Source organism: Nanorana parkeri, unplaced genomic scaffold (assembly GCF_000935625.1).
Source record: "Nanorana parkeri isolate BGI_ZX_2015 unplaced genomic scaffold, ASM93562v1 scaffold1858, whole genome shotgun sequence".
In the NCBI taxonomy this organism is placed as follows: Eukaryota; Metazoa; Chordata; class Amphibia; order Anura; family Dicroglossidae; genus Nanorana; species Nanorana parkeri.
In genome coordinates, this window is record NW_017308126.1 from 236,147 (window position 1) to 263,296 (window position 27,150).

General features: G+C 41.7%; 1 protein-coding gene across 1 annotated transcript; it reads right to left on the reverse strand.

The window, feature by feature from the left end:
• Positions 1-19,964: 19,964 nt before the first annotated feature.
• Positions 19,965-25,424, reverse strand: LOC108799938 (aquaporin-2-like). Its single transcript, XM_018571883.1, has 4 exons — positions 24,988-25,424; positions 24,428-24,592; positions 21,606-21,686; positions 19,965-20,183 (listed from the first exon to the last, which is right to left on the reverse strand). Exons 1-4 carry the CDS (start codon positions 25,348-25,350, stop codon positions 19,977-19,979), a joined length of 816 nt encoding a protein of 271 aa, XP_018427385.1. The 5' UTR covers positions 25,351-25,424; the 3' UTR covers positions 19,965-19,976.
• Between the last annotated feature and the right edge of the window lie 1,726 nt (positions 25,425-27,150).

Below are 27,150 nucleotides of genomic sequence, written 5' to 3' on the forward strand. Positions count from 1 at the left end.
AAAACCTAAAACAACAAATCTAAAACCATGAAAATACTAAAACCTTTTTTTAATTTTTTTTTTTTTTGCAGAAAAAACCCCCAATAAAAATAAGGAAACAAAATAAAATTGCCCCCCAAAAAGGTGGGACCAGCAGCAGCAGGAAACAATACATGATGGGATATTTAGTCTTGAGAAATGGAGATTACATCCACATCAAGCAGCAGGGAAAGTTACACAAAGCACGCTGGGAATCCATGAAGTTGTTGAAAGTGATGGTCAGACGGAAGGCAGCACTCACTACATAAAAGGTTTTTTTTTTAAAGTAAGCTTTGATTGCATTATCACAAACAACTCCAATATGTATTCCTATTACAATGCTGATGTTATAATAGGATAGTATACGCTGTGATTTTAGAACTTACTGTGTAAACAGTTGTTGCTCGCTTAATATTGAAAACTGATATTTAATCTTCTATACAGGCTCATCTGGTATTCCCAGAATGGACTAGCATGGCATATAACCTGATATAAATTGCATTCTTCTGTAATTTTTCCTATCTGGATTTCCGCTTTAAACGTATTATTTCAGGCAGCTATATCTTCCAGCTCCCATAAACCACACACAGTATAGTCAGAAACTCAACAGGGTGCCATAACAAGCATCCATTCCGATTATTACACAGAAATAAATCTGGATCATGAAGGCAGGCCACTGCTGTATTATAGATCCCACTTCCATAGACCCTCATCTCTTTTTATTGCCAGATATTTTTCACAGGCCATCAACATAAAAGCACAAACTGTAGCAGTAACATAAAAAGCATGAACAAACATATGTAGCATACAATAAAATCAATTTAAAGTGAAATAATATCCAACATTTCATCTTACATCTAAATGGACCCAGAAAACGTTGCTTTTGCCATCAACAAATTCATGTGATAGCAGGTCATTTTTAAGGAAGAATTTGGTTAAAAATAACTCTGTTTATTTAACAGGGCCATTGATGATTTTAAAGGAGAATTATAAGGCGAGTGCTTTTCACTCAGCCCCATAATCTGAGCCGACCTGTGACAATGAAACTGTCACAGGTCGGCTCAGTAGATCGGGAAGTGAGCGAACACATACCGTAGCTCGCTCACTTCTCGATCTATCCTTGCACTGTCACTCACGGCTCCGTGCAGGGATTCCCCCCTCCCCTGTCCGATCCTCCAGCGTTGACTGGAGGAACGGATGGGGGAGTGGGCGGGTACAGCTGGCTCTGCCTCTAGACAGCTTTGTGGATCCAGACAGAATGGTCGGGATACGTTCCGGCTGCGGTGTCTCAGTATACCGCGAGCTGTAGCTCGCAGTATACTGAGCTTTGGGTCACGGGAGGACGCTAGTTTGTGTCCTCCAGTTACCCTTAGGAGAACTATGGGGAAAAGCACTGACCCCATAGTTCTCCTTTAACGTAAGTATATTAAAACCTTAAGATTTGTTTTTTAATTAAGGATATTTGCCACCTACACTGGAGAAGGGGGCTTGCTGTAGTTGCATGGATAAGTTCTCCACATTTGACTTCACTTTGGGTGATGAAGACTGACATGGATAAGACCCAACATTGGGCTCTACATATTGCCCTGTCTCCAAACACTTTTAAATGCACAGGTAAATCTGAAAATGTTATCTTTAGCACTTTTACATCAAGTAACTTGAAAGGCAACCAGTGATAAGGGAAATATCTTTGCTAGACATGTGCAGGGCACAAACATTTGTTTTGGATGAAACAAATGAAAATGAAAAACATTTTCATTTGTTTCGTCAATAGAAACTAATTTTACTTCCGGTTCCGTCGCCGGATGGACTAGCGGTGTTTCCCGCAGCTCCGTCCCCGCCACATCCCCACATTCTAATTCGGGACTAAATCGACCCCTACCGAGCCCCAGATACTCACCTACGAGCCCCGCTGGTGATGGACAAATATATAGCGCGATCCCAGCCGGTCCGCCGCACGCTCAATACACCGCCGGACCCGGCGCTCGCACAGCCTGCATCGGCGGCCATGGAGGACACTGCAGCTGATGATGTGGGGTCGCAGGGTGAGTCGGAGGCAGCCTCTCTACATGCCCGCATAGACTATCAACACCTGGCAGCAGCGGTGGCATCACATCTGCGCGCTGAAATCGGGGCCATTATAGCAGACTCACTGAAGCAGCACCTGGGGCCTATTTCCGCAGCCTTGAAGTCACAAGCTACTAGAATGCACGCTCTGGAGGCCCGTGTTAGTGGGGTGGAGGACCGGGCTGCTGAGGCTGAGAGAGCCCATACTGATGAAAAAAAAATCGCTGAAATACCTGCTGGATAAGGTCGATGACCTGGAAAACAGATCTCGCAGAAATAACCTCAGAATAATTGGGATCCCTGAATCAATACTACCTGCTGATCTACAGCGCTTTTGTTCTTCCAGTATTCCACAAGCCATGGGTATCACGTCGGCCTGTGCGGTGGAACGGGCCCATCGCATAGGCCCCCCTAAAGATCAGGAAAGACCCAGGCCTGTCATTGTCAGATATCTGGACTATTCAGATAAACATCACATTCTGCAGACCTATAGGAGGCAACGCCAATTGGTAGCGGGCGGCCATAAATTGTTGCTTTTCGCGGATTATTCGGCTGAACTGTCTAAGGTACGTCGCTCTTTCCATGAGGTCTGCCAGTCCCTGGTGCACAGGAGAATCAAATTTGTCTTGGCGTACCCGGCGGTGCTGCGCCTGTCAGATCCCGATGGCAACCCACTTCGTTTCACTTCAGCTGCCCAGGCCAAGGTGTATGTGGACAGACATCTTTCCGATTCTACTGCGCATTCCAGTTCACCACTCAAGAGTCCACCACGGAAGAAACGGTCCTGAAAGCCGGGTCATTCCTCCTTTGTTTTCTCACCTACCCTAAACGGGGTGCAAGGAGGGGTGCGTTCACACAGCTGTGTGACACCACTGCGCTATACTTGACGGATGTTCCCAAGTCATTAGCTATATTTGTTATTATCATTCTTCATTCAGTTATCGTCCTTGTTACGAGTTTTGTTTTTCAACAGTGGCGGGGCGTAGCAACCGGAAGTTCTCGTCCCCATCTCCATTGTGGCTCCTCGAGGGGTTAACCTTTCCCCCATCGCAGGTGGCCAGACCTCGGTACACCACCATCCGGAAAAAAGGAAGTTCCTGACAGGTATCTGTTCTTACCTGAAGGTTAAAGTTGATTTTGTGCTTGTTGTTGTTTTTGTTTCTGCACTACTAGTCACAAACAGCCGCACCTATCCAGCCATGTGGATGAAGACCTCTCTCGACACTCTCCTCGACTACCGCGTAACCGATGGGTTACACCTCCCTCTCCCCGGTATCGTGGGTCCACTGAACCGGAGTCGCACCTGGAGCACTGGGACAAGGGTTGCTACCCGCCCACGTTTAATGCCGCCTATATCAGGCTGTTACCTAAGAAGGGGAAGGATCCCCTGCTCCCTGGCTCTTACCGTCCTATATCTCTCCTCAACTGTGACGCAAAACTCCTTTCCAAAATCATGGTCAACAGACTGGCCGGTGTGCTGCCTCAGCTTATTTCACCAGACCAGGCGGGCTTTGTTTCCGGTCGCTCTGCTGTGTTAAATGTGAGAAAAATACTTACTGCTTTGGAGGGGATACGGTTGTCGGGGTCTTCTCCCGGTCCGATGGCCCTCTTGGCCTTGGACGCGGAGAAGGCCTTCGACAACGTGAACTGGTCTTGGTTGTCAATGGTAATGGAAAGATTTGGCTTCTCAGGGGTATTTTTGAAATATGTTATGACAATGTATAATGCTCCTTCCGCACGGATATATACCTCGGCGGCCCTTTCCCCATCATTTCGTTTATACAAGGGAACTCGCCAGGGTTGCCCTCTCTCCCCACTCCTTTTCAATCTGGCGATAGAACCCCTATCCCGAGCCTTAGCATCCTCCCAAACCTTTACAGGATACAGGACTGGCCCCTTCGACACCAAACTGGCATTGTTTGCAGATGACATCCTGTTACTCCTGTCTGATCCTCTAGCACAAATTTCAAGAATCTTTGATCTTATTACCCACTATGGTTCCTTCTCTGGCCTTAGAATCAATGTACATAAAAGTGAACTCCTTCCTCTGACTTCCGATAAGGCTTTTGTAACTAACCTTTCCCGCACATACCCATCCTTGCTCATGCAGAAACACTCTCTTATTTATTTGGGTATCTCCATTCCCCGGTCGGCTAGAGATCTATATACATTAAACTACAAACCTATAATAAACAAAATAATACAAGAACTACGCACCTGGAAAGATTACCCTATTTCCCTTTTAGGCAGATGTCATCTCATTAAAATGGTCAGCTTCGCCAGGCTACTATACCCTCTCCAGACTATACCCCTCCTATTGAGACATAAAGACATCCAAATCCTCCAAAGTGCCTTCACCTCGTTTCTTTGGCGGGGGAAGAGGGCGAGGATCGCCCTCAAAAAACTCCAACAGCCAGTGAGGACGTTGGGTGCTAACTTCCCGAACATTAGGGCTTACAACTTGGCCAGTCTATTCCGCCATATACGGGATTGGACACACGATACCACCTTTTTCACCAACACTCCCTTGGAGAGCCATTTAATGAAACCCTGGTCTCCCCCGGGTATCCTGAACACCCCACTGAAACTCCTCCCTAAACACATAAAAGACAACATTCTCCTTAGGGATACTGTAATAGCCTGGAGGGAAATCAGGAAAATCCTCCGCCTGCCCAGCGTCATCTCACCAATGATGCCCCTCAGATCCTCTCCAGGGTTTGCAGCTGGCGCTGACTCTAATGCCTTCCGGATATGGGCAGCTAGGGGTATTGAGGTTCTGGCGGACGTCTTTGACGCCCAAGGGCGTCTAAAGACCTTTCAAGATCTCCAATCCCAACACCGTCTCCCGGCCTCCCATAGTTACCCATACATGCAATTAAGCCACTTTATCTCCAGCCACCTTATACTGCCCTGGCCTGAAATGGTCCATTCACCCCTCTCTCCATTATTCTCTTCCCCCCAGAATAAGATGCCCTTGTCCCTTATAGCCCGGAACGTAGTGACCCACATACAGGAATCCTCCACCTCAGTGCCGTCTCACATTGGCCGTTGGGCGGAATTCTTGGACATGACCACGGAAGACACAATCCATATGGTGGAGCAGGGATGGCAGCAAATCAGGAAGGTTATCATTAATGAATCCTGGCGGGAAATATACTTTAAAACTGTTCATAGAGCCTATCACGCCTTCAATATCCCCACTAGAGGTACATCGTCCTTATGGTTGACGGACTGTCCGAAATGCCATCTCCCCCTACCTGATCTCCATCACCTACTGTGGTCCTGCCCCCATATACAAAGTTTTTGGTATGCCATAGTGTCCTTCATGAATGTGCATTCCCATAAGAACAGGACGTTGTCCCCGACCTTCTGCTTACTGCATGCCCTCCCCCTGCCCACGAACGGGAACCCCTCCTGTCCTACCCGTTGGGAACATCTCTGTCTTCTGACGGCCAAAAAAGCAATTCTGTGTAACTGGATTTTATCTGATCCCCCATCCGTGGACACATTCCGCCCCCTGCTGAATCGCTTGTTATTATTGGACAAGTTGGACACTAAGTTTAATCAAGCTCGTACTAAAACGTTTTTTGCTACTTGGACATCCTATGTTGCAGCGGAGTTTTCGCTACAACAGCTGCAAGATCTGATGTCCATTTTTAAGCTGTCCAACTGGTACCTCGAGGCCAAACTGACGGGTTCCCTAGGCCCCCTGGATGTCCTTTGACCCCTGACATGCTACCCAGAATCGAGGTTCCCACCACCAATCTCACCCACGAGGGCTACTCCCGTTGCACCCACGATTACCACTAATGGATCACGGTGGTCTTCTACCCACAGTTCTGACCCACATGGTTATGGGGTCTGTTAATTGTTGTTTATATGGCACATATTTGAGGCGAAACAATCCGGGCGGAAGGTAGCCATATGGTATAGATTTAGTTATTCAATTTCACTTCATGGAAGTAATTTGCTTGACATGTAATTTGCTTTGCGGCATACCAATGTTTGATTGTACTGTAATATTTTATTTTAATTATATGTAATAAAAATTTGACATGCTTTAAAAAAAAAAAATAGAAACTAATTTTAATGCTGTTTTGGATTCGGAGGCAAGGAGCCTCCGAATCCGTAACCGCACAAAGAGACTGCAGAACAAGCGGCGGCCATATCGTGCGCCAGCGTGTTCTGTGCATGCGTGCTGCCATTTTGGAGTATATCTTGGCATACACCAAGATGGCGGTGCCCACATATTCAGATGCCGCCATCTTGGTGTATACCAAGATATACTCCAAAATGGCGGAGCGCATGCGCAGAACAGGCTGGTGGCCGATCTGGCCTCCGCTCATTCTGCAAATAACGTCACCCATGATGTGGCGTCATGTGATGTTATGCACCCCACCTCCAAGACGGTGGCGGGCATGCACAGAACGCGCCGTCTGCCAATATGGCCGCGTGCGTTCTGATAATTAATTTTTATATGCCCGAATATCGTTTTAGTATATTCGGGCATATAAAAAATATGTTATCTCGGATTCGGACGAACCGCGGACTCAACTGAATTTCATTGATTTTGCAGGATTGTCTGAATCCGAATGCACATGTCTAATCTTTGCCACCATTGCCATCCTTTGGAAATTGCTAGTTCCCCACTATCCTTCTAACCCTTAATGTGTGAAAAATGAAAAATGGCATATATGCCGCAGTCTATCAATAAATAATAAGAAAAATTTAAAAAAACGTTTTACCTTCTGAACGAATACAAATAAATGTAGAATAACCCTAAAAGCAGCTCCCACCTTAGGGATTATCTCACCTATCCCAACCTTGTAATAATAATGTTTAAAAAAGTATGCAATTGTTATATGGTATCAATAACTTATAACATGGCAGTTTTTTTTAATTTTTAATTTTTTATAAATCCCTGCTTGTAATATAGTTTTATTACCTCTTATAATAGGATGACAACGCTGTTCGTTCTGCACTAAAATCACACAACAACATTGTCACACTGTCAACAGGAATAGTCTTAAAAGACAGACCCAGAGATAATGACCGTAGGGACTGCATGACTGAGGGGAGGAATAGACCCTGGAGAAGGGGTTAAAGACCGTGTAAATTAGTTGATCTTACCTGATTGGAGGTTGGGATTAGGTGTCTGGGTGGAGCCGCATGAGATGGGACTGCAGGGGCTGATGGGTATTCTTTCCGGGAAAGTCGACGGAGGAAGCAGGTTGACCTGCCCACCCCCCCCCCATAATTTTTGTGGCTGATGGTTGTTGAAATGTCTTTTTTATGTTACGATGACTTGGCGGGTTAGGGGGTCTTTGGGGGTCCAAAAATGTGAGTCAGTTGCAAAATGGGGGCCATCAGCTGGTATGGTGCTTCCCCTCATTGGTGTCGGTATTTGTCGGGGGGGCCTGGCCACTTGGAACTTGGGAGCAGTAACTGTCCTCAAACTGGTTTTAGTATGGGTGAGGATATGGGAACAGTTTTAGTATAGGCCACATTCGGGCTGATGGGCACCCAAAGACCTCTTCTCGGATCCAACAGTTGTTCAGATTATTTATTTGTATGTTATTTTGATTATTACTTTTGGTAACTGTTAACTTTTGTTTGGTTAATAAAGGGCTGCTGTGGCCATTTAAATCCATGTTGCGCAGTTCGTGTGTGTTTATTGGGGTTTTTTAACAGAGGGACGTAATTGACAAAATAGTCAAGGACTTTTTTGTGCTATGTTGTCCTAGATTGTTCACTTCTCCTGTCTTCTCCAAACTCTTCACCCTTTTGTGACTAGCCCTGTAAGTAACCAAAACCTAAAATAAAGCCTAATACCAGCTAACACCTTTTAAACAGTTACAGCATCTTTTTTTTTAGCATTCAAATAAATATTTAAACTATATGAATAAAAGCTGACCACTGTGAGCACCCCTGCCAGTATTAAAAAAATGGTCCCAACCCCAGTAACTCCCACTTTTGCTGTACAGCTTTGCCTGTTAAAGGAAGTAAACAAAGATATTAGACATCAAAATTTGGATGAATTTTCCCAAATTCGGACGTTCAAACACATCCAAATTTCTGAATCCCAATGCATCCGAATGCGTCCGAATCCGAATTTCCGTTTCCGAATTTCGGATCCCGTCCGAATTTCGTTCAAAAATTAAACTGAATGGGACATGTGACTTTTCTAGCCAATCAGATGTGTTTTTCTGTTTAAGGCATTCAAATGAGTCTGAATATGAATTTTAAATACGGCAAGATGGGAGCCATATACTGTATATATATATAATACTAAACCTGAGGTTTCAAGACCCAAATGGTATTCAAGATCTGATCGAGAGCTCCAAAATGCCATTCAGGTCTGGGAGCCTCAGCTTTGGTAATATATGTATATGGCACCCAGACTTGAATGACATTTGGGATCTAAATCTCCACATTGCATTTGGGAGCTCATTAGTGGCTACCCAATGGCCGTAGAGGATGCCTGGGAACCCAGATGTGTCAGGAGCAGTGGTAGACTAAACTGGAGATCGCAAATAAATCCAATAACGCTGGAGAAGGGCGCACTTGTAAGGTAAGTGTGCCTAATGTGCAAGATTGCTTTGCATACTTCTTGTGCATATTTGCACATTAGGGCAAAAATACTCCCTTCACACAGCGGTTTACTTCGGCTTTAAAAAATTTACATTTGCGATAATAATAATTTCTGCCTTGTAAAATACCCAGTGATTGCGAACGTGTTGAAAATCTGAAGCATTGCTTGCTTTAATCAAGTCAGATTAAAGAAGAACTCCGGGCAAAACTTGCTTGTTTTTGTCTAAGTGCTAAAATAGGAAAGTTATACACACCTGAACTGCTAAATCGGCTCCCTGCTTCTCCGGTCACTGAAGCCTGTCTTCTACACTGCAACACTAAATCGGCTCCCTGCTTCTCCGGTCACTGAAGCCTGTCTTCTACACTGCAACACTAAATCGGCTCCCTGCTTCTCCGGTCACTGAAGCCTGTCTTCTACACTGCAACACTAAATCGGCTCCCTGCTTCTCCGGTCACTGAAGCCTGTCTTCTACACTGCAACACTGGAATGTTCCTCATTGTCCTCATGTCTATACACTGTGTGATGATTTACGGGACCTTAGACCGTTGCAGCGGAGGGGGAGACAGGCTGGAAGAATCGGTCTAAGAGCAAGCCGGCTCTGAGGATCAGGTGACTTTTTTTTTTAGCACCTCGGAAAAAAAACCGAGCAGTTAACCCTTGCAGTGTAGCCCCACTGCAATGGTTAATAAAAGTTTTGCCTGGAGTTTTTCTTTAAAGGAGAACTATGGTGTAAGTGTTTTTCCCCATAGTTCTCCTAAGGGTCACGGGAGGACATAAACTAGCATCCTCCCGTGACCTAAAGCTCAGTATATCGCGAGCTACAGCTCGCTGTATACTGAGACTGCCGCAGCCAGGACAGATCCCGACATTACTGTCAAGATTCACCCAGCTGCGTGAGTGACAGCTGGCTCTGCCTACCTAGAGGCAGAGCCAGCTGTGCCCGCCCCCTCCCCTGTCCGTTCCGCCAGTCTGCGCTGGAGGATCAGAGCGGGGAGGGGGGAATCCCTGCAGGGAGCCGTGAGTGACAGTCACAGCTCTCTGCAGGGACATGATTGAGAAGTGAGCGAGCGACAGTATGTGTTCGCTCACTTCCCGATCTATTGAGCCGACCTGTGACAGTTTCATTGTCATATGTCGGCTTGAACTATGAGGTTGAGTGAAAACCTCATAGTTCTTCTTGAAATCACAGGATAAAAATAGTACTCAGGGGACTGGAAAATTCTGTAGGAAATCAGCACTGTTATATCATGAGAGATTCACTTTTTATTTTCTTCTTCTGGTATTTTAATGTTCCATCTCATACTACAATTTGCAGGAAAGTCGTGTCTTACTACACATAAAACTCCACTGAACTTGTAAAATGATTCTGTTTTCCATTACCGCACTAGTTAGAATAAATTATTTAGGAAGTAAGGGATATAAAATCTGAGTGTTGTTGCTTTTGAGGGGTTTAAGTAGTTTTTTGGCTTAGTCTTACTTAATGGACATAATCCATTAAAATCGGTGCATTAGCTTTAGTGGTTACATTGAAGTTCTTTTCATGATACAAATTAATCTTCTTTAAAACAAGGAAACACAGACATGATCAGTCAGCGCAATGATGAGGGCGGTGGGGAGAGTCATCTGAAAATTGTCAGCAACAATAATAATTTTACTGCAAATATACTTTAATTACAAGCAGTCGTCTAAAATAGCATTTTACCTCCATAAGTCAAAAATCCATATGTTTTCTTTGGTATGACTTTGATAATAAACTTAAAGTGACACTAAACTTAGAAGTTAAACCTTAAAAATGCATTCATGTACCTAACTATTAACAGGAATGGATCTTATTTGTGTATCACTCGGCTGTAGATCATCAAATCATCTCATCAAGTCCAATTTTGGTCCAAAATGTTTATTCTATTTTGAATAGAGCTGGGAAGGGTTAAGCCTCTCTCAGCTTTTTATTGCCATCTGTGGGATAGGGTAGTGCGGTGTCACCAGCACTTCTGTCACTTTTTAATAATGGGGTCCTTTTCAGGCCCTGAACCCAACATTGAATGACATGAATACATTATTTTCTTGTTGACTACTGTGTGCTAGTTACTCTGTAATACTTCAAGTGACATAAATTCAGGAGTTAAATCTTAAAAATACATTCAGGTACCTTAGCTATTAACATAAATGTATCTTATTTGTGTATCACTCGGCTGTAGATCCTCCAATCATCTCTGGATTCATACTGACACTGTCCTTCCTTCTGCAGGGTGGCTACTTTTGTTCCTCATGGTCCCTGTGTGTGTTGTAAAGTAGCCACCACTCCAAGCTCACTCCTGTGATAGACTACAATCTTTCTTATTTGTATTGAGATTGTAGTCCATCACGGGAGCCTTCCCATTGCTGTGATAGTCTGTGCATACATTTTCTAATAAATGGCAATCTGAATACCTTTTATGAAGGTTTTTTATGTGGTTATGTAACTACGAAGCTTCGGCTAGTCTGTGGAAGGCAGACAACGCTGCTGAATTCTTGCTGATTCCCCATACACCAGTGACATCACTTGCTGCCACCCATAGCTCTAAGGCACCATCAGCTGGGAAAGAGTTCACACCCACCAGCTGCAGAGAAACGAGATAGACGGCGCTTTAGGACTATAACTTAAGTACAAATTAGTAAACTAAACATGAGATTGTAGTCCATCACAGGAGTGAGCTTGGAGAGGGGACTACCTTACAACACACACACAGGGGCCATGGAGAACAAAAGTAGCCACCCTCCAGAAGGAAGGACAATGTCATCACTAGAGGTGCACCGAAATGAAAATTCTAAAACTAAAACGAAACCGAAATGAAAAAAATGTCTGGCCGAAACTGAAACCGAAAATGTTTTTTTTCTAACTTTTTCAAATTTAAAAAAATATTTTATTTGTTTTGATTTTTTAAATAAACTTTGTTTTTTAAATTTTATTTTTATTTATTTATTTTTTATTAAATATTTTTTACTTTACTTTTAGGGGCTTCGGGCTTCTATTTCCCTTCTAAAATAGAAAAACAGATTGAGAACACAGAGTCCACAATCTCTTTTTCTGCAGCCCCTGTTATAAATGAACAGGAAGCCTCTAAACTGAGTGTTCCTGTTCATTTATAACATGAGAACAGAGTATGTTTACTATATCCACATTCATGAATGAACAGGAGGTGATGTAGATCACTTCCCATTTAATCATAATTGACGATACAGTAAACATACCATGTCCTCAATTACTTACAAACACTCAGCGATCCCTGATCACTGATTGTTTGTACTCGCTCTGCTTCCTGATAGCTGTCACAGGAGGCTGAGCGAGCAGTACGGGGAGGAGAGCTCTATCTGAACGCTGACTCCTTCCCCACACCGCAAGCTGGCCTCCTGTGACAGCACTGGCTGTCTCGCTGCACACCACCGATCTCCTGATCTGTCACAGGAGGCTGATCGGTGCGTGGAGGAGAGACGCCGAGCCACTCACAGCGCTCTCCTCCCGCAGCGCTCGGCCGCCACTGACAGTTTCTCTCCTCCCCGCTGGGACACAGAGCAGCACCCAGCGGGGAGGAGAGAAAGAACAGATGCACCGCTATATCACCATTTTTGGTCGACATGTTTCGGCGGACGATATATCGGTGCATCCCTAGTCAGCACCAATCCAGAGATGATTTGAGGATCTACAGCCGAATGATACACAAATAAGATTTAACTCCTGAGTTTAGTGTCACTTTAATGCAGTTTCAGAAGCAGAACAGCTTATAGAAATGTTTGGGACACTGTCATGGTAGTAAAAGCCCCCCTACGCAGTGGAACAATCATGAGAATCTGTCAATTTATTTACCCAGAACAAGGAAAGGTTTTGGTTCTGGGAAACTATATTCAGCCACGGGGCCAAAACTTTATATATATGACCTATACCAAGAAAATTAACTGATGTGAAATTCCAGGTACTTCCAGTTATGGAGAAGCAGTGTGACTCATTTGACAACATTGGGCCAATCAGCCCACGAATAGGTAAGAAGTTTGAGGGCCTGAAAATGTATTGGGGTTGATTTACTAAAGGCAAATAGGCCGTTCACTTGCAAGGGAGTTTTCCCTTAACGTAGTGAATCAGGTGAAACTTTGCTGACTTCCATCATCCACTCATGTGAAAGCAAAAATACTGTTTAAAAAAAATTCACTTTGCACGTGATTTGGTATTCTTTGGAAAGGGAATCTGCACTACATTCACCAAACTAAGGGTAGTTAATTAAAATTCTCTTGCAAAGTGAACATCCTATTTGCCCTCCCTATGTCTATTAAACACATGTAAGTGACACAGGGATCAGCCAATGGGTTGCAATTGGTAATATTTTCTGCTTTTGCATGGCCAGGTTTAATGTCCACAAATATCTGAGTTATTAATAAAAGAAGTTGTAAAAATAAAAACTCCATTATAATAACATTAAGTTAAAGTGCGATTTCAGAGTTCTTAAAGCAATTAAACCATCTTTCTTTTTAAATCTATTTTTATTTTGCTGATTGTCACATTCTCATACATCAAAAGTTATATTCATCTGTGGTACCTCAATGTCATTCTAGGCATTTAATAGTACAAGAGTGTTTAAATGGCTTTCTCATTTGTGATTACTGATGGTTGACAGTTTGAGATAAGATGAGCACTAAAAATGTCACATTTTCTAGAATAAGATTATCTTGTTCCTGCTCCATAATCTCTGTCCCCATTCTTTTTTATGTGATCAGGCTCCATTGTACAAAATTAGGATAGCTCTTACAGTCTAAACTGCCATTAGAGTGTTACAATGACTTTGAGTTGAATGAAAGAGATTGAAATGTGTTTTCCGGCTACATATTGGATAAAATATCTCAGCGGAACCCTTAACACCTTGTTATCAGGCATTTGGGTGATGTGGCCACACATGGCTCAATAAATGAAAGTGATACAAAAACTGCAGGCATAGCATGTGATAGCTAGGCCACATAAGGGATAGTGACACATTGATAATGAGAATTTTCAAGTGCAGGAAGCACTTCCTATTATACAGAGGCTTTTCAATTATAACCTGCAATTCTACTACCATCAGAGATGCCTAGCTATAGAAATTTACATTAAGACAGTGCCATAGAAGCCCCCTTACTTGGTTTGAATCACTCTGTTGTCAGGAAGATCCACCCACTCATACAGTGCCATAGCTCCAAGGTTTTCTCTGCTGAGAGCATTGCTAACCAATTTTTTTTTAAAGTATTATAAATGTCTTGGAAAAAAACATCACTTAATTATGTATTAAACAATTCTTTATTATTAAAATATTATTAATAAAATCATGTAAAACTGTAAATGTAAAGCTTCCTTCCTTTACACATTACATTGGTACCTTCAAAATACCACTCCAACATATACATAAAGCATATTCAAAGACAATAGCCATACATGTGTTCTTTTCAGAAATTTGGCATATAATTCTCCTTTTCCTTATAATATTTGGAGAAGTTAGCATGCAGTATTCAACACGTTTCACGCTATAAGCACTTCATCAGGAAAAAACCTCACATACCTACCTGTTTTTCTATTATAAATGCCTTACTGACCAATAATTGTTTTTTTTTACTTCTATTAGTATTTCAGTGGTCTGACCTGAGCACTCCTCTTCTCTTTACTTTCCCGCTCATGGGGGTTGATTTACTAAAGGCAAATAGGCTGTTCACTTTGCAATGGAATTTGCCCACAGCTTAGTGAATGTGGTGAAATTTCACTTTCATTTTCACTTTGCAAATAATACCCAATTGCATGCAAGGAAACTAAAAAAAAAAACCACAGTGATTGCACTGATTGGATGATGGAAGTCAGCAGAGCTTCACCTCATTCACTAAGCTAAGGGGAAACTTCCTCTGTAAAGTGTCAATTCCAATGCAAAGTGAGCAGCCTTTTTGCCTTTAGAAAATCAACCCCATAGTGTCTCAGTGGTCTGACCACTGCTCTGCTTTTCTCTCCTTCTCTGCTTATAGTCTCTAAAATGTTTGGCTACTTCTCTTCTTCTCGCTTCTCCCCTGTCTATACAGTTTCAGTGGTTTGACAACTCTCTATCCTCCCTCATTTTTGTGTCTCAGTGTTCTGGTAACTCCTCTTTGTTCTCCTCCCTTCCTCATAGCGCACAGTGCTTAGACTACTCTTCTTCTCTCATCTTCCCTCCACATAGTGTTCCAGTGCTTAGACCACTCCTCTCTCCTCCCCAGCTCATGGTATCTCAGTGGTCTCACCACTCTTCTACTTCTTTCTCCTCCATTATTCAGAGTAGCTTAGTGCTTAGATCACAGCTCTTCTTCTTTCTCCTCTCCTTGTTCATAATGTCTCAATAATCTGACCACTCCTCTTCTTTTCGCTCCTCCCCTGCTTATAAGGTCTCAGTGGTCTGACTACTCTCTTTTCCCACTCACCTGTTGTGTCTTAGTGGTCTGACTACTCTCTTTTCCCACTCACCTGTTGTGTCTTAGTGGTCTGACTACTCTCTTTTCCCACTCATCTGTTGTGTCTTAGTGGTCTGACTACTCTCTTTTCCCACTCACCTGTTGTGTCTCAGTGGTCTGACAACTCCTCTTCTTTGTTCTCCTCCCCTCCTCATAGTGCTCACTGCTTGGACCAGTCCTCTTCTTCTCTCTCCTCCCTGGCGCCATAGTGTCTTATTGCTTAGACCCCTCCTCCATTTTTCTCTCTCCTCCCCAGCTCATAGTATCTCAGTGGTCTCACCACTTGTCTATCTCCTCCCTTATTTATTATATCTCATTGCTTAGACTACTGCTCTTCTTCTCTCTCCCCCCCTTGCTCATAGTGCCTCTCACCACTCCCCTTCTTTATTTTCCTCCCCACTCATAGTGCCTCAATGATCTCACCACTCCTCTTCTACTTTTTTGTCCCCCGCTCATAGTGTCTCAGTGATCTGACCACTCCACTTTTTCTCTTTCTTCCCCTGCTAATAGTGACTTAGTGGTTAGGCTACCCCATGATATCTTTCCTCCCCCATTCATATTGTCTTATTGGTTAGAACACTCAATTGTTATCTCTCCTTCACAGTTCATAGTGTCTTAGTGGTTAGACCACTCCTCTGCGTATTTCTCTCCTCCTTTTCTTTAACTTGTTTCCTCTACTGTCCCATTGTTTGTTCTCCATATTTATGTACTCCCTCGTTATTTAATAAAAGTTAAATTATACAATTTACCAACTTAGATTTGGATGCCGAAGGAAAAGTTTTCTTTAGTGTGTTGAAACAAATATTGCTAATAGCAACTTACCTATTAAATTTGACATAGGAGAGATTAGGACTCTATAGGCATCAATCTACATGGCATGTTGACACATTTTGTGATATCATTCTGTGATATTCTGTCAAGCTTACTTTTTATAGCAAAATCTTGGATCTCCGTCAAGTTCAATATAGACAGATAATCTCATTTATTATTGCATTACTCTGGACAAAGTGCCAAAGCAATAATATAAAGTCACAATGAGGTTCAGGCTGTAGTAACATTTTTAGAATTGTTTTCTTTTTGGAGCCTATATAAATACAAGTTGCTTGGAAGCTAGCATTAGAAGTTTGCCTTTGTGCAGTAGGTATGTGATATTCTTTAACCCAAGAGGCACGCATTGTCAGAACTAATGAATTTCTGTACAGGTAATTGCAGGCACAGATAGTCCTAAGGTATAAACAAATGTCTTGGCAGCCCCCAGAGACCTTACATTGTCTGGAACATTGGAAATAATTTCCAATAATGTTTTCACATTGTTTAGCCCTTAACTCTAAAATCACATTTGGCTCACATTAAACATATTGTTAGTTTGCCCATATTTGTACAATAATCTTCTGCACAGTAGTAAAAACACCTAAAGGATCACATAGACTTTTATAACTAAGAGTTGCTGGTAAGGGGGAAAAATTACTTCCTGGTTAATCCTAATGACAATTGATGGCCAGCCCTAAAAAGCCAAGAGTTTCTGCTTCAGTGCTACACACAAAGATACCGTAGCAGTACATTTTGACTCAACAGAGCATCTAAACTATATGGCCATGTTTGTGGACTCCTGACCATCACATTTATATGAACTTGTTGGTGTCACCTACATGTCTGATCAGTTTCTGTTCGGGATCTGAACCAGGGTCTCTGGCACAGGTTTTTTGTACTCAGCAACTCTCCTTATGGACACTTTGGCTCCACTTGCCAACCAGCTGTAGAAGATCTGTAATTAACTCAGGCTTTAAATACCAGACACTTCCTGTGCTCTGAGCCCGTTGATTTGGGTTAGTTTCCTGTGAGAGCTACCTCTGTGTCATATGCTGGATTTACACCGTGACCCTTGCCTGTTTCCTGACTATTCTTCTGCCTGACGATTTTGTACCTTGCTGCCCGTCCGTGTCAAGACGTTTGCACGCCTCCCGACTACTCTCCTGGATCCTAACTTTGTACTAAGCTGCCAGACTGTTGCCGACCCTGCCTGCCTGACCACATATTTGCCTTATACTCAGCCTAAGATCCACTTTGGACTCAGCCTACTACAGGTGCGTTTCAGTTCGAGATCTCTTTCCAAAACCTGGTAGATAAAGTCAAGCACATAGCCTTGCAATTTCCATCAACAAACAGTAGTATACAAATACATGATTGACAACTGTGAGTTTCCAACCTTGTGTCATTTGTTTGGGGAAGGACCTTTTCTGTTCCAGCATAACATGAAAAGGTCTTTCCTTTCCACAGAAAAAATCCTGACATATTAATCGTAACCCTTCATTGGCCCAGTAAGACTTGCTATCAGTTTTTCTCATGAAACATGAAAACCAAAGTGAACTTCAATTGCCTATTATCCTTTGCTATAATTTGTCACTAGGTTTATGCTGAGGAGAAATAATGTACATTTCACTCAATAAATATGTGCCAACTTTAGCCAATCATTGTGTTCTTTATAACTTGCAGAGTATTATTTCTGAATCAGAGTCATATTTCTCTATCTTTCACTTGGTCTGCAATAAAACGAGCTTTAATAAATATTTAAATGAATAACACATACCCATTTCAGCTAATATATGCCAAATTGATTAAAAACTGTAGACATAACTATGCAATGACCCCAAACATGATTTCTTATGCAATGAAATCAGTCTGTGCACTACGCCTGAATAGAACACAATGAGTGAGCTTTTTTATCCAAACCATGCCATTAAGCTAATAATTATAAGCATACTGTATGATGGCACAGCTTTCATGAATGTATCTATAGATAGATTGAGGATATGTTTTCCGTGCCTGCATGATTTCCGTTGTGAAATTACATCTATGCTTCTCCAAATGCTGAGTTTTCTAAGATAGGATGCAAACATTATCATTTTAACTTCTGTGAAAGACACAAAGGGCCCCAATGGTCCCTAATGTGTGCAATGAGGGAAAGTGTAGTGCAGCAAGTGTAGTGATGCTGTCCCTCATTACACTGTGTGCACCTAAAACATCCAATCATATGCAAAGAAATGTGAAATGTAGAAATGTCCATACTGTAGCTGCCATCTTTATAGCAGTACTGTAAAACTAGGTGATCACCTATCTTCTTGTCTTCGAACTACATCTTTGTCCAATACACAGCGAAGAACAAAGTACCAGTGTCGCTGCACAAAATACATAGAAGAAGGAATGCTTGGAGTGAAAAGGAGTAGACATGGATACTCCTTGGTGGAAAGTAGAAGTATAATTCTGTATTAACATCAGCCCGCTTATAAGAGGAAGAGTTAGGCCTTCTATAGACTTGAAATGGGAGTCAGATCATTCTGTAAATGTACATAATGTCTGTATGTTTATCCATTGAGCTGACATCTCAGGATCTGGTCTTATCTCAGTGACACAGCAATTGTCCAGAAAAATGCATATGGCCCAAGATTACTAGCGCAAGGGGTGTCACAGAAAAACATTTTAGTTATCTGATGCCTATAGCTAGCCACTATGAAACAGACCATCACCACTTGTATTTATAATTCTGGATGGGCTACAATACATCTTGCCTTAGTTTTCCTCCCCTTCTGTAGAAAAAGTAAATCCACTGCACAGGTCACATGACGTCTGGAAAGGGAAGTTGATACTAGTAATCCCAAGTTATACATTGACAGTATAGATTGCCTTTTAAAATATGTTGAATATAGGTGTCAGGTCTGCTATAAAATGGACATAGCAGATGCCTTCTCTGATAATTGTATGAGCAGAACAAAAGGTGGCCTAAAGCTGACCATACACCTTCAATGATTTTCTCATTCAGCCCCATTGGACTGAAAAATCTCACAATTCTTCTGTTCACACTAAAGTGCGTGCAAGGGTACAGCGGACAATTTTTCACCCAGCTCCTTGTAAAATTGTCTTTTGGCAAGCATGGTGGTGCTAGCAGTGCCCCCCACAGATTAAATTTCGTCCCGATTCAGCAGGAAATGACCAATATTCGATCTATGTATGGCCAGCTTTACAGTTGCCAGGTATAACTGATAAAAGTATAAACATCATGTATCTAAAGTAATGTAGTTGGTTTGTATGTATTACAACTAAACTAGAAATATGAACCATTGAAAACACAAAAACAAGTAAGAATATTATATACATTTTTTATTTACATACATACATATAAGCAGGTTGTATCTTCACATTAATAATAGCAGTCATACTCAGACTTAATTAAACAAAAAACTACCAACTGCAGAACCCATACCAACCAATCAGAATCCATCTTGTACTGGTCTGACTTCAGCAAAATGAATTGTTATTGATTTCTATGGGTTTACTGCACTTTGTTTTTTGGCTGTTAATTGGCTGTTAGTGTGTAAAATAGCTCATATGGCTTGAGGTGTGAGGGATTTGTAAAGAGGCAGCCTAAAATACAATTAGTTCCACCTATCTGGTGCAGAAGCATACTTTCACATTTTAAACATTGCTGAAAAATGATCTTCTATACTTATACAAAATTTAAAAACATATATTACAAAGAACACCAGACAACCCCCCAAAATTTAGAATTGCTGACGTCATTGCTGAGTCACTGACCTGGAGCAAGCCTTGAGCTAGTGGACTGCTGGGGCACTTGATGCACATACTTGATTGGAGTCAGCAGAGAGAAGGAGGACAAGGATGGCAACCCCAGGTAAATAAGTCAACAATGTTAGCTGCCATATTTCTGTCCTTACAGGTTTCTCCCTGAGGTGATTTCATGCCAACATTTTTCTGATGGGGAAAGTGCTGCCACGTAAAGCGCAAATGTGCAAGAAGAGGTTACCAATGCATCATGTTACACTTTCTCTTTATGATTTGATTGGCTGTAAAGGGAATTGAGGCCTACAGAGTGTTTCCTTCTCTCCTCTTTCTCATTCTCATGCAGAATGTTGTCACGCAGGATTTCCAGTCTCACACTGGTGCTCACCGAGTAGGGTGCAAAGAGATAGTCATAAACTAGGCATGCCAGCACGGCTCCTGTTATTGGCCCCACCCAGAAAATCTGTAAGTGGGATAAAAGAAAAGTTTAGAATGTATCCCAAAAGTAACTGCCCTTACATGCAAAATACCTTTGTTTTTTCATTGTGATAGAAGAACTTTTCCTTCTGCCCCAAAGCAAATATTCAGATTCTGCTTTAATTACTGTGTTGCAATATACACTATATAGCCAAAGGTTTGTGAACTTCACCTAACCATCATGCCTACGATATGGCCAAAAAGCCTGTAGACAATCCTCCAAATGACTTAGTTTAGGTGTTTCCAATGAATGGTACTGTTCATGCTACAACAAGAACATGTTCAACAGTTGTGTGCTTCCAAACATGTGGAAACAGCTTTACGAAGGCCCTTTTTTGCTTCAGCATAACAGTACTCCCGTGAACATAGCCATCTCCATAAAGACAGTATGGCAAGTTTAAAGTAAAGGAACTTGAGTAACGTGCAGAGAGCCCTGACCCCATCCCTACTTATCACCTTTGAAGTGAATTAGAACTCCAATAAAGAGCCAAAAAATCAGTACCTGATCCAATAAAGGCTCTTTTGGCTGTTTTGAAAGGGTGAAAATTCTCACAGACACAATCCAAAATGTTGTGGAAAGCCTTTCCCGGAGGACCAAATTCACATTAATGTCAATGGTTTTGGGATGGGATATCAAGCTAGTTCTTATAGGTGTGATGGTCAGGTGTTCACAGACCTTTGGCCAAATAATGTAGGGAATATGGTAATTATTATTAAGGGTCTGCCCATTTTGTTTCTCATATTTGGGCATGCTACAAATCCTTCCCATTTTTTGTGTTTTGGGAAAAACTGTTAAGGATAAAAATAACAAAACAAAAATACTAAGAAAAAGTGAAAAGCAAGTGACAGGGGCAGGGGACTGGTGGATTTCTGTCAGCAGGCAGGGCTGACAACATCTTTTGGGATTTCAGAGCAGTAAAGGCTCTGTGTTGTCAGTCCAAACACGAAGTTAAGAACACTGGATTTCTGGCATATCAACAATAAAGCTATTTTTCTGTACTTGCAGTATTTTTTGAAGCGATACAACATGATAAAATGCACATTTATTACAGCAATGTAGTGACTACGTTTTTGTTTTAATTTTGCCAAAACATACACTTTCAATCAAAAAGGTACAGAAATGTTTAGGGGTAGAGTATTTTGTACCTTCTGAAGTCGGTCTTGTTGGATGATTTTTGGTAAGTTTGATGAAGATGGTGCAATAACATGATTACTTCTTTAACATCATGACGATACCAACTTGCTTGCAAGGCCCATTATATTTTGTTTAGTAGGACCTGGGCTCTAGCTTTATCATTCTTATAAAATGACTGCAGTACAGAACTGTATATTGGAGAAACAGTATTCATAGTACTGTAATCTCTTTATATGACATGCAAAGACAAGAAATACTGAAGACAATTCTCACCCAGTGATATTCAAAGTTTCCCATAACTAGTGCAGGACCAAAAGAACGTGCTGGATTCATGGAACATCCGGTGTAATATATCTAAGAAAACAAGTAGACAAAAAATATTTACTCGGAATACTCTTTTCATTCTGATGGCTTCACTATAGTACATATTGTCAAACCCAAGGGCATCCCCAGCCTTTCCTCAAACCTGAGGCTGCGGGGGGTGGGTGTAGGTGGTAAATGCTAACTGGGGGGGAATTGGCAGGTGCTCCTGACAAATAGTGACATCACTGGTTGCCAGGAGCTGGGCAGGATGCCATCCAGAGCATCCCTGGTTGCTAAGAGCTGGGTGGGGAGATCTGAATGACCCTTACACATCTTCTGGCTTGTAGCTTGGGATGCTCTGGCTGGAAAGAGGGTGGCAGGCACACAGTAAACATTGTGCAGGAGAGTGGCTATGCTGCTCTGCCTGCTGCCCCCCATGAGATGCCACCTGCCACCATAGAGATGGTCCTGATCAAACCTACTCCCTTTTTAAAAGTTTACACCAGTCAACATTGAATTACATTTAGGGATCACAGCCTAGCTACTCCTGGTTTCATGCAGGCAGATTTTCATCCATGAAAAACGTTTTTCTGAATGGAGGTGTTGCAGAGCGAGCAACCCACTGTTATCATGTACTCCAGCCGTACTTTGGCTAGTGTAAGTGTCAGCATTGGAAATTCCGCGCTTACTGTACTGAACGAAAGTAAGAATTTTCCGAAAATACAGCAGCAGCTACACATGGCACACACTTTCTTTATTTATTTGAACCATAATGGGCAAGATTTAATTTTCTAAAGAACTACATGTCATGAAAAGTTGTCATGTTTTATTCAAGTACTGTTTTTTCCTTATGTTTCTCCTTTTTTTTAAAATTTACATCTCAGTGTGCTGATCTCATCTAGCCTCCTTTAGCCACTTCCTGCTTTTTTTCACTTTTTCCACTGTCAGCTGCTCATTGCTCTGAACCAGCTTTATGTTGCCGATAATATTGGACTATGCCTGCATATTGTGAGTTGTCCTTGCTGCCTCTAGTCGCCACCGGGACACATGGGATAGGGACTACAACACAGCACAATACAATTTGTCACTAGGACACCAATATTCAACTTTTATGGCATCATAGAATCAAAAGCACTTTAATGTGATTTTCATCAAGCAATAAAGACAGAATTTTCTACAAAAGCGTTGGTGTGCTTGCAGCATATACTGTTGATGTTGCATACGATGCCAATCACTGGTTGTTACAGCCCTCGAATGATGGTCAATTCCGATATAGTGTATGATGGATATAGTCTATCAATAAAATGAAAACACAGAAACACAATTGGGAGACAGCTGTCACCCGATAACATGGAGTGCATGATAAGGACTAGGGATGAAACTTGTGTTTGGGTCGGGCATTTGAGGAGGACTCAGCTGGTTCACAGGCCCACTGAGCAAATGGGCCAATTTGCCCAACCGAATTTCCAGCTTGTGTAATATGCTCAGTGACGTCACCAGGGATCCCCAACGGTGTGTTTACATTACTACATTACTGTCAAGGTTGGCAAGGATTTACATTACAAGGTGCTGTGATTGATAATGGATTTACATCACTGGATATCATGATTGACTTGGGTATACATTAGGGAACATACAGAAAAATATTTTGTGTGTGTGTGTTTTATTTCAATTAAAGGATTAAAGGATTTTTTCAAGGTTGTATATCCTTGTCAATGAGTGTACCTTATGTCCTGTGAGTGTACCTTGCTAGGAGTAGGGTAGGCTTTGCCATCCTCCATGGATGGGTCACACACTTGCTGCCCTCCCTTTTGTGACCACTCAGGCTGCATATCTGGATAAGGCTCTGGGTGGACTTTTGGGGCTGGTGCACACCTAGGCGATTTATCGCGCGGCTTGAGTCGTACGATATCGCGCAAAACACAGATTCGCATTGAAGTCAATGGAGGCTGTTCACACCTTTGTGGTTTGTCACGGGGACTAAATCGCCTGTCGCACAAAAAGGTACTGAAGCTATTTTTGGGGGGTTGTAACGCGGTTTGGATCCCATAGACATTTCTAAGCATTGAAAACCGTGCAGTTTTCTAAAAACAGTCATGAAAACCGCTCATTAGCTCAGTCGCCTAGGTGTTAACCTAGCCTGAGTCACGCGATATGGCGAGTTTCGCGGCATTCCTAATTATAATAATATAAATACCCCAGTGGTCATTTACCATGTTTCTTTTTGTAGCTTCTTAGATTTGACTCAAATTGTTGCGTCCCCTGTGTCAACCTCTACGGCATTAGAGGACACAGGAAGTCAGTGCGAGAAACCACTGGGTGCTGTGGGATGGGGGGAATGGGCTTCGGGAGGGTGAATTCTGGAAGTGTTGAATTTGGAAGATACTTAAGAGGAGGATTTCTGTTCAACAGAGAGGCAGTCAGCAGCATGGACAGCAATTAAATGGAGAGAATTTAAGTAATATCTTTATTCTTTAACAGGGTGAGCACAGTTAGTAAGGCGACAGAGCTTGTTAAAGCTTATATGAGATTTTAGTGACTGGTTTTAAATCTACTGTAACTCCAAATGCGATAGTAATACTAGAATTGGTTGCCATTTCCCAAAGGTATACAGTAAGCATATGGAATAGGCAAGGACAAAATGCAAACAATACTGATGTAGACATTTTTTTCTGGTTGTAGACTTTAGGAATTATAGTGGCTTGATTGACCAAGTCAGTTGCAATGCATATATCACAATGTTATATGTGCAAGTATTATTTTACAAACACAAAGCACTGTATTTTTCTTACCCCAAGTAAGTGTCCCAAAACCACAGAAAGTCCGATGGATAAGGCTGGACTCCCAGTATCATCTGACCTCCGACTGTCCGTCGAGGCAAAAATGCAGAGGACCAGTTGTAGTGTCAGGACGATCTCAATGGCCAGGGCTTGTCCAGGAGTCGCATTGTTGCTTGGCTGTTCAGTGACATTCATTCATTAAAAAAAAATTATTTTACATAGAATACATATAGAAATAACTATTAGATTTCTTAATGATTAGGTTCCTCTTATTATTATATTACACAATATTAATTTGCTTTGTTTGCTTGAGGGCCATGTAATAAAGTACTGTAGCTAGGATACATAATTTTATGTTAAAATAATAAATAAAACAACATCACCTTAAAGCCTGTTATCATTCCCGATAAATATTCTCTCTTACAAATGCAGCATAAATAATAGATGTACACTCTGTCATTTGCAAAAAGAAGTTGACCTCAATAAGGCATGCCATTGATAACAACGTACAAGACAAAGTAATCCATGCATTATTTCAGTATTGGTTTCAATAAACTGTAACAGAAACTTACCAGATTGACTCCAAATGCTCCTTTGATTTCAGGTGGCGCAAACTCGGAAAGTAAAGCTGCTCCTATTACTGCACCCAACATCTGAGCTATGATATAGAAAAAGGTCTGAACTAGAGAGATCCGAGCCCCAACGAGGAGGGCTATGCTAACAGCTGGATTAAGATGGGCCCCACTTACGTGACCTACTGCTTGTACCATAGTGCCTATGCCCAAACCAAAGGTGAAGGCTATTTGAAGGACCGTTGGGATGGCTGATGACCATGATAGAGTTGATCCCAAGCCAACAAAAACAAACAAGAAGGTCGCTATCAGCTCAGCTAGAAAGGCCTTGAGACAGAAACCTGCACTTAGTTCTTTCAGCATGGTTATACCCTTTAAAAATAAAGAAGATGTAAACTAAACTCTAACAGGTCCCTGCTGGTTACAGGATAATCAGGTAACATGTTAGAGCTGATGTTATATATTGCTTTGCGTGCCATGATGTCCCAATTGAAGGCGTGGCATAGCAACAAGTCAGAAAAAAAATGGGAAATTTACTATGCATGATACACACCCACTGCCATGCCACTGTGCAAACCATCAATCTTTCTTATACCATGACTCACCTTCTAACAGCAGATATAAGTTTTGGGAGCTGTCAGCCAGGAAACGCTGAGTGTATTTCATACAGTATGTTTAAAAGGATGCTGTTTAAAATGGAAACGCTATAATCAGTAAAAAGACAAAGGTATATATGTTCTGCACCAGTGATTTAATTCCAAAATTATAGCCAGAATAATTCACTTTTCCTGTTTCATTGAATTTAAATTCTATAATGCAGTTCACATCAACTGACCTGATTTTTTATGTATCAGAAAAATAAAGGTTATTTCTGCAATTAGCCGCACAAGACCGGTGTCCATAAAATCCAAATGTATTGTAGTAAATTCTATACAGGATCCCTATATCTAACATGTACAGCATATATACCACCAAAGGATCTCTCCCACTCCAGCGCCTCTCACGCCTTTCACCACCTGGGCTTAATCAACCTCTATGATTAAGCCCAGGTGGTAAACCGCGTGAGAGGCGCTGGAGTGGAATAGATCCTTATCCTGTCATGTTGTCTTGGATCCTGTATGGAATTTACTACAATAAATTTGGATTTTATGGACACAGGTCTTCTGCGGCTGATTGCAGAAATATCGTCTGAGGAGTGGGAGCACACTGCACCCGGTGTGTACATTTATTTGCAATCGGAGGTGGAATTAGAGTCCTGGCGTTTTTACAAAAACTAAAGGTATTATTAGTTATAGTACAGTGGCCCATTGGTCAGCAATGTCGCATCACTGTATAGAGTACTGAGTTTATATCTTAGTAGGAAGCTATTTGCATGAAGTTGGCATGCTCTATGTTTGTATGGGTTGTGTTGTGGTGCTCTAGCTTCTTCCCACAATCCTAAAAGTTAAACATTTGCTGTAGAATTATCAGATTTACAAGCTAAATTTAGAAAACGCAGAGGAACTAGGACCCATTATTGCAGATGCACACTGCATAATTAAAAAGGCCATGGACTACACGGTGGAAGTCAAAATATGCTTTATTGATTACAGCAAAGCCTTTGACTGCGTCAATCATATGAAATTATGAAAAATTGGTATACTTGATCATCTTATTGTTCTTATGAACAACCTCTACACTGATCAAAAAGCCACAGACAGAAAATCGAAACGTAGACTAGTTCAATGTTGTCAGAGGAATTAGGCAAAGCTGCATTCTCTCAGTATACTTATTCAACCTGTATGCTGAACATATATTTAGAGACGCAGAGCTGGAGGATGTTAATAGAGGTTTGGTGAAATATTCAATAGACTGATGACACTATGCTCATAGTTGAAAATGTAGAGGATCTCGAATGCCTCTTAGAGAAAGAAACAGAACAAAAGAGTGAAAAGGTGGAAGCTGAGCTAAATCTAAAGAAATCTCAAGAAAATGAAGGATCTGACACCAGGAAAGACAGCTAACTTCAGTAGACAGCTTCTGCGTCCTTGGATCCATTATTAACAACTAAAGATCCAGCAGTCAAGAAATATGACATAGACTGGCCCTTGGTAAAGCAAGGATGAAATATCTAGAAAAGATCTTAAAAAGTACTAATGTGTCTATAAGAACTAATATCAGAAT

Excerpts from the sequence above, each read along its gene's own strand:
- LOC108799938 (XM_018571883.1), bottom strand. The coding sequence starts at position 25,350 with ATGCTGAAAGAACTAAGTGCAGGTTTCTGTCTCAAGGCCTTTCTAGCT. Across the intron at positions 24,593-24,987 it reads GAGCATTTGGAGTCAATCTG|CCAAGCAACAATGCGACTCC; the intron begins GTAAGTTTCTGT and ends GTCACTGAACAG. Across the intron at positions 20,184-21,605 it reads GAAACTTTGAATATCACTGG|ATTTTCTGGGTGGGGCCAAT; the intron begins GTGAGAATTGTC and ends TCCCACTTACAG.